This window comes from Toxorhynchites rutilus, chromosome 3 (assembly GCF_029784135.1).
Source record: "Toxorhynchites rutilus septentrionalis strain SRP chromosome 3, ASM2978413v1, whole genome shotgun sequence".
Taxonomy (NCBI): Eukaryota; Metazoa; Arthropoda; class Insecta; order Diptera; family Culicidae; genus Toxorhynchites; species Toxorhynchites rutilus.
In genome coordinates, this window is record NC_073746.1 from 291,010,452 (window position 1) to 291,019,393 (window position 8,942).

General features: G+C 38.4%; 1 protein-coding gene across 1 annotated transcript; it reads right to left on the reverse strand.

Moving 5' to 3' along the window:
- Nucleotides 1–1,764: 1,764 nt before the first annotated feature.
- Nucleotides 1,765–3,403, reverse strand: LOC129774940 (keratin, type I cytoskeletal 10). The gene is made up of 2 exons (XM_055779041.1): nt 3,250–3,403; nt 1,765–2,972 (listed from the first exon to the last, which is right to left on the reverse strand). Exons 1-2 carry the CDS (start codon nt 3,265–3,267, stop codon nt 2,409–2,411), a joined length of 582 nt encoding a protein of 193 aa, XP_055635016.1. The 5' UTR covers nt 3,268–3,403; the 3' UTR covers nt 1,765–2,408.
- Between the last annotated feature and the right edge of the window lie 5,539 nt (nt 3,404–8,942).

An 8,942-nucleotide genomic window follows, 5' to 3' on the forward strand; every position in this document is an offset into this window, starting at 1 on the left:
TGATTTTACTGGTTATTGAGTGGTAATCTTAGGTTGGGGAAAAAATCCATAATTTTTGGGTGAAATTCAAAACTTTATTCAAGATGTTTGGGATTGTCCGATTTGGGTCAAATATGTACCGTTTTGTTGTATAATTTTATACAATTTTGAAGGTAGATTCATAATGACTCTCTCATAGAAGTCCGAAGTGACGAAAAACTCTAGTAATCGATTTCACGATCTTCTCTTGATCTCAATTTCTTATTACTTAGGAAATTTTGCAATGTGAGAAAAGATGATAATCACTTGATGCTAGATCCGGACTATATGGTGGATACATTAAAACTTCCCAACCAAGCTCCCAGAGTTGCTGGCGAGTCACTACAGACGTGTGTGGCCTTGCATTGTCCTGATGGAACACAACAACTCTTCGTAAGCCAATTCTGGGCATTTCTGGTCATGTGCTAGCTTCAAACGATCTAGTATTTGATAGTAGAGATCTGAATTTTGCGCAAATAGTTTAAAACTGTTTTATGGTCGATTATGGAAACTAAAATTGCACGTAATAAGCTGTTACAGTATCGGCACCATAAACACCATACACGATTTCTGCGGCTATGCTTGGATTTTCGCCTTTATCACACAGAAACTTTAAAATGTACTGGATTTTTTCTTTGTTGACTTCCATTGTTCACACCCCGTAAGTCACAACTGAATGGAACAAACGGAAAAAAGCAAAATATATTTTTTTATTGTGAAATGTCACCTTGACAACGAGCATAAACTTGAAATTGTTTGATCGACTCTATACGATATATCGATCACCAAATAATGCATTTCTTTTTCCCTAACCTAATAATATGTTGTTCATTTACAGCATATGGGGGATGTTACGCGAACTATATGCCCAAAATCTGATGTTTTGGACATTGTGAGACAAACTTTTCATACGAAAAGACAAAGTATTGACAACCTTGCTGTGATAGTAGGCGAGTTGCCTTTCAAACCTTCGAGCTACAGAAACTCCATGAGCCTCAAAACTAGGTATCCCAGATCACGTTTGAGCACATACTGCATTGGCGAGCTCGAAACATTGAGATCAGCGGTCATTTTTAATCAAGTTCGCTTTGAAAATTCAAGATGGCCATTTTCATTGGCACTCTAATGTACATGTTCAATCGCGACATATTTTCGCATTAGCATTTTTCATAAAAAAATGGAAGTGGTAAGTGCTCAAACTCTAAATTCGTATTCGTGTTCATTTTTCATAGTAACAACGCATAAATTAATACATATTATGCAAATTCTGGAATGGAGTATTTCAACCATTCTCAGAATATTAGTTGCGAGAAAAATGCGATTGAAACCAAACAGGCTTTCGATCAAAACAAATGTAAATATGCAATACAGAAATTCAGTATTCTGTAATTTCTCTATTGTTTAAAGTTGTATGAATTATTTTCACACATATATCCTAGAGACTCTGATTGATTATAAAAGTCAGAATGTGTTATGTTGTTCAAATCCTATCTATTTTTTTAAATTTGATGATCTAAAGTCGACATTTTTGTTCCTTTGAGATTGATAACATTTTGATGAATTCGTTGTTTTATTATCTAAACTTGCATGAATATCTTTCAAGACTCTCGACTGTTGTCATGGTTGCTGTTAGTACAACCAGACAATGAGAGATCAATTAGTAAGTTAAAGGCATCATCATCATCGATTGAAGGGCAAACGGAAGCCACAAGTAAACCCCACAGGATGAAATAAAAGAACAAGATATTTAACGGTGACAAATTTTTCTATTTTTTTATATTTTTTTGTTTTTTGTTTTCTCGGTTACAGTTTCACTTTCTCGTTACAAAAACAACTATAACAAAATAACTAGATTAAAGAGAGATAAAAACATTTCCAGTATGTACACGATGTAAATAACGAATAATAACAAAAGTTGTTCTCGTGACATCTCTCTCGCTCGAACAAACGGTGCTGTAGCCGCTTGAGTGTGTATATAAAGATGCTTGCTAATGATGTTGTTTGGGGTTCGTTACTGGATTGTTTATAGAAGCCATCAGACTACAGCATCGTTTGTTGCTTCTCAGTGTATCCGCCGACTGTCCAACTCCAGATAGGCCGTAGATGGGTGACCTCATATAGCGGGATAGACCGTATATAAGGGGGAGAAGGACACTCGTGGAAAACCCTGCTCGCTTAGACCCGTTTGAAAGTATAGTGATAGCAGGATGTGCGTGTTTTTGTTCTTTGTAATGGTGGTGGCATGTTCTAAGTCTTGTCTCTGACAATATCGTTTCGCTATGCTCGTTAGACTTTGTCGCATATTCCGTGTTTCGTTGGCCGGTTCAGGTTTTCAAATTAAGGATTGTTTGCTAACACTCTCGAAAACCAGTAGAATCATACTTCAATTCTTAGTATGGGACGCCATAGCTGCCGGAAGGACGGGATGGTGCACCGTAAGAACCGGATGGCACTTGTGGAACTCCGTATGATCCAGATGGTGCTGATCCATGGTACAATCCACCAGAGGAGGAAGTTTGCAGGTATTGAGCAACCTGGATAGCTTGTCTCACTCCTTCCAGGTCAATTCCAACGACACGACCGCCAGATCCTCCATGAGGAACTCCGTAAACTGGAGCTGGAGCACCGTACGATCCACTTGGAGCGCTACCTCCAAATCCATGAGAGGAAGAGGATTGACTTTCCTCACGAAGCAAAATTTGGCGAATTTCGTTCAACAATTGTCCGTCAACATGCAGACCCTCAGAAGTCTGGTGTCCGATTGAAACAGATTGCAAGCTACCACCACTAGAATGACCACCGCCGCCGCTGGAGAAGCTTCCGCCACTGCTGAAGCTGCTCACATAGCCGCCACCTCCGGAGTATCCACCACGATGTCCTCCGGATGGACGGTTGTAATTGTATCCGGATGGCGGTTCAGCCACGGCAACCGCGGCCAGGGCAAAGGTCAAAAACTGAAAATAAAAAACACCACACGAATGTAAGTACATAATCCTTGGGCACTTGAATTCAACAGCTCTGAAGCAGCTTGGAATATCACTTTCACTTTTCATGTCGGCAAATATTTCCACTCAACCAAGTGGCACAACGCCATTAGTTTAATCACTACTAGTAAATCCACATTATTCTGTATTTTTTGGGCACTTTGGGTCTTGTATGTTTATTCCAGGCAACTTCAAGGCTTCACAATGAAAAAGTTCTTCACAAACCGCCGACCATTATTCTACTTACCACGGCAAAATTGTTCATTATACTTAAAAAACAGGGTAAGAGAATTTAGATGTTTACTGAGACGAGTGTTGTGACCGAGTGTGTCTTTCGTTGGCCAAAAAGCTGTCTTTATACCATGCAGCCAAGGAACGATGGTTGATTTTTTTTTGCGCCGAACCTGTGAGACGCGCTACTCTCCCGAACAACTAGCACTTTTTTCCTCTTTCTCCGCCACACATAATACAGCAAACTATTCGTCTTGTGCTACTTCACCTCCCAGGTGACCCCCAGAAGTGCCCCCCGTCGAATGTTGAGCTGCGATTATCTCATGCGCATCTTTCTCTCTTGTGCATCGTAATTGGGGTGGCGCTTTGTGGGGATCCAAATGTAGTGAATGTACGAATGCTGCTGCTGCTGCTAGTGCCGTTTGCCGTGAGGTTCTTCTTCAGATAGGACTTTGGATCTTGAAACCCAGAGCGGCAGAACGAGGGGTAAGTGGAGGCTCGTGTTTCGTCAAGACCGAAAACTTTGCGCAGTACGGCGCAGGCTTTTGCATATTTGGAAAACAAACGCCTCGGGGGGCACAACGACTGCAGCTCCCATCCAACCATCCAAGTGCTGCTATAAATCGCGCATATACAATCACCGAATCGCCTCGGCGAGAGGTCAACGGTGACAATGCAAAAGTAGTTTTGCGGATGGTGTACCGAAATATTATTTTTGATTTCTGGCTGTAGTCAAAACATGGAGCAGAAATGAGCATCTCTCATACAAGGACGATGGCTGATCAAACATGAAATCGGAAGACTGGCAGTACCTAGTTTTAGTGTTGAAAAGTTGTTTTTTGAAAGTGCGGACGATCACGCTTTTGCCGGATATTCCAATTAGTTTTTATGTGCCAAAAGTATTTATCATTCATTGGTTTGGGCGAAGATGATTATTACACAGCAAGCATTCAGTGTATTTTAGGAATCCAGGCAAACCTGTTTTTGTGCGGGGGATAGGGGAAATCGCATAAAAAATTGTACTAAACTTCACCAGTAGCTTTAAGAAATAGTGTTCGCTACACAATTAAAAAAAAAATTATGCGTGGATAGGGACCGCATAAAAAAATCGTTAAGAAAATAACCGAAATCCTAATGATTCCATTTCGTGATCAACATTCGATTTACTTTTTTTTACTTTAATAAGTGGCCCTCACTTACTTGCACAGACCATAAAATTAACTCTTTGCTCCTTAAGCTCCTACTCACACCTTAATACAAACAAAACAAAACATGAGAATGGAAATTAGCTGACACAGTTCCTATGTAGAGCGATGAAATACATATCAAAGATAGAAAAAAAAATTACCGATGACTTATTTTTTCTCAAAAAACGCACAAAAACAGGTTTTACTGTATTGGCTTCTCTATGAATTTAGTTCCTACCAAACTTGCTTCCAGTCTAGTCGGCAAATAGAACAAGTTCAATGCTGATATTCAGTGATTTGGCGCGTTTTTCAATTGACTAGCCAAAGTGAATTGATGATTGCATGAATTATTATGTAGAATCATGACGAAGAAAAAGCCAAATTTATAATGGATATTATCTCGATAAACAGAGAATTACTAGGATTACTACAAAAATAAAAGAAATAAACAATCTAGTACTGATTTGAATTTATATGTGCTACTAGCTGACCCGGCAATCACATCAGATTAAAATCCATTTCCACTGTCGAACAAAGATCAATTTCGTGAGCGCAAACATCAAATGAACTAGCAACGCTTATCAATATGTAATTGTAGAACATACGCGGATCGAATTTTCCCATTTTCCTTCAGAGTTTTCCGGAAATTTTCAATTGTCATATTTGGTTGGAATATGTTTGGTTGGAATATGTGTATTATTTTTATGGGAAACCCTCTCCATTCCCGAGAAGAGAGGGGTGTTATACCATCTTAGAAACATTTCTCGTACCCAAAAACTCTCACATCCCAAATTTGGCTCCATTTGCTTGATTAGTTTTCGAGCTGAAATTTTTTGTTTTATTTTCCTCAGCGAAGCGTTTTCCTTTTCCTCAGAGAGGGGAGAGGAGTTTCGAACCACCATAAAAACGTTTATCGATCCCCAAAATGCCAAGTTTGATTCCATTTGCTTGATTAGTTCTCACGTTATTCAGCCTTCCCCCCCCCCTTCCCCCCCATAGAAACGTTCGTGGTCCCCTAAAATCTCCACATGCCAAATTGGGCTCCATTTGCTAAATTGAAAAAACGGCATTCGATTTTGGAAAGATCGATTCTCTGGTATTCATCACTGAATCGATCCCTACGTCTTTTAGAAAATCGAACCATCAAGATCGATAATTTTCTAAAGATCGCCCAATTTTACTTTAAACTATCTTTCGCTCTCTTCGGTTTTTTTGCCTCTTTCCGTGAAGTTTTCAATGTAGGATGAAAGTCTGTGCACTGTTGTGTGCTGAGCTCCCAACTTGCACCTGACGTTTCGGATCGGGAGGATGGCGATTACTTAAAAGCGGTGCATTTTTCGTCGTCGCTGCAGCTTCCGACTTTCGATTTTCTCAAAATCCAGGCTTCCTGGCAGTCGACAAACGTTTCCCTGTAATCAAGTTCGTTACGGTTAAAATGAGCACATTCAACAATTTTGCCAACTTTGCGTAAGAGAAGCTACGATTTTCGCGTTACGCGAACCTAAACCTTTGGCCCTTTTCAAGACCACAAATGAAAAGGATCCGAACCCATTTCTATAGAGTGAATTCCCAAATTGCATTACATTATAAAATAATAAATAAGCGAATTGAATGAAACAATTCCGAAGTTGTTGTAGTTTGCGATGGAGAATATTTCCAGTGACATGTTTTCTGTGACTTTCTTTAAATTACAGAGAATTGTGTTCGAGACATGATCTCACTGTTTACTTGGGGCAACAATGCGGTCATATTCAATATTGCCACATTTTCATCTGTACCAAAGGGGTTAAAATTATTCTCATCTATACTTTTTCTTAGAAAAAAATCAATTTTATGACCATAAAAAAACACTCATTTATTTACTACAAATACCACATTCACATTTGCAAGTCATTCATGTTGATGTTGCTTATACATAGTTTTGACGTAGGACTACGTCTTTCATTTCTATACCGGGGTGTAAAATCAAAGTTTCGAAAACGAAAGCGTTACGCCGGAGACCGAGATTTTGATAGCTCCTAAACAACTGAACGAAATGGTATGATAAACACTTCATTCGAAAGATAAAATGTCTACGCGTTCTATACTTGTTACTTTCTGATCCAAAAACTTGTTTCAATAGTCTTAAATTTGCTTTCAAAATAGGCTATTGAAATCAACAATCGGTATATAAGCGAGCGCCGCTCGGAAATCCACTCAGTTCAAATTGAACAGCGATTGAAGCATGTTGTCGCTGTTGTGGTGAAGCTCTTCATTTATCATGAAAGCGTGGATGAACGGTGTCACCAAGAGCCTGTTTGTGCACCTTAGGCCAGAAGGGAATCCATCAGGAAGAGAGTGATGCTACAAACGGTTCCCCGGGAAGATCTCGAAGCAGCCGCTACACACACACACATACACGCACGGAATTCTTTCCGTTTGGATCGAGAAAGATCCGGAAAATAATCTGCCAGTTCCTCTAGAAATTTAAAAATACATTCATGTGAAAGAGTTTATTTGAATGTTTTCTATCCATGTAACACTGTGACCAAATATGTTTCAATCAAGTGCTATTAACAGATGGTTATCGAGTTAGCATTCACCACTGGTGGGCTTCCAGTATCGAGGAAAATGTGGAAATATCTAATCGTTACTGAAAATAATCTGCCAGTTCCTCTGGGAATTTAAAATTACATTCATATGAAAGAGTTTATTTTAATGTTTTCTATCCATGTAACACTGTGACCAAATACATTTGGTTTTGTGATTTTTCAATCAATCGCAATCAACAGGATAGCTTCTGAAGATTATTCTTCCCCATCAGTAGGATATTTCCGTATCCAATATTGGATACATAAAACCTTGTGCCTCCAACGTAACGCTCTCGTTTTCGAAGTTCTCCAAATATTCATTCATTCAGAATGAATTCAGATTCAACTTCATACAAATGATCTCTAAATCAACGATAGTCCTACGTCACCCTTGCAGTTATACCATAGATATAACCCACTTCCTGTTTTTCTTAATCTAGAATGCATACTATCATTTATTAAAATTTTCGAGCTGATCTTTTGATCCCAAAATATCGTTTATCGTATCGTTGCAGAGCCGATTTATTTTATTTTTTTTCCAAAATATATATTAAGGGGGTATTCTAGTCTAGAAATCTGAAAAAATCGAAATTTTTGTTTTACCATATTTCTGTAGTTTAGGCATTCAAGAATATACTCTAGAAAGGACTTATCGAAAATCCTACTATTTACCTAGTTAGAGCCATCTTAGTGATGTGGTATCTAACCTGTTACGGCCATCACAATGAACTTCAAACGCGTTTCTCTCGGAACTAGTTTTTTTCTAACTGGCGTACACGATATCTCAAGTTCTACTAAACCGATTTATGTCAAATTTATATGAAAATAATCTGCATACATCTCTCTATCGCATGAACCAATAAAAAATTATAACTTTTTATTTTTACTATTTTTAAAAAATCGGTAAACGCAAAAAAAACGTTTTAAACAGCATTTTTGTTTTCAAACGGCCGCCATTTTGTTAAAACCCATGTTTTTGACTTGTCCGAGGTTCATGCCATAGCGACATCTTTACTGATTCAGAATCTGTTCGATTTTTTTGTTTCAGATAACCAGAAGGACTGGAATCGTGTACGCCATGGCACAACTTTTTTTTGAACACCCTCACTTCACCAGCATGTAACTATTCTAATTATGAATATTTTTTTTCCGTCCTATTTTTGTTTTATTGTTGAAAGATAGATAAACGAATAATGATATAATGGATAGTAAAAATATTCTTTGTTTTATTTTTACGGAGTTCGAAAAAACGTCCGAAATTCGTGTCTCTACACTAGAATACCCCCTTAAGGCACATATGGCGTTAGCCTGACGGGGCCGGGAGTTCAATATTTTGACAATTTTTGTCTTACGACTATGTTAGTAATATGTAACCGATTACTCGCGGTTGGCTCGAGGTTAGTATTACAAAGATTCTCATAATTGGGATGTTGCAGTCTCCAGTACTATGTATGTGTGGCCGACATGGGATACTTCCTATTGGGGTGCAACTGATCATTAATCAGCGACGCCCCCCTAGTCTGTACCTCATATCAATCGTGGTGCATATCTCTTGACTCGAGGAATCCAGGGTAGAAGCCGATTTAGAAGCTTATTTTTGTTCTGATTATGCTCAGAAAAAAATCGCTCGACAGTTGTCGAGAAGTGTGACTTAGTGAGAACATTACAAATAAGGCATCGAAGCGCCTAAAATGCGAGCGAACCATTAGTTCTTTTTAGGCATCCAATTTTTGTCCAGCAATCCTGCACATGTTCGTTTTCTAAAATTGAGATTTCCTTTCGGAGTAATTTTACCATTAGTTGTCGGAGTTCATTATCCAGATCTTGTATATTTAGGGATACTATCTGTCCTGATTTTTTGGGGCGTCCTGATATATTTTTCAAATCATAGCATTTGTCCTGACTTTTATAAAAAATCAATTTTGTTGAGGAATGATAATTTATTTATTTTT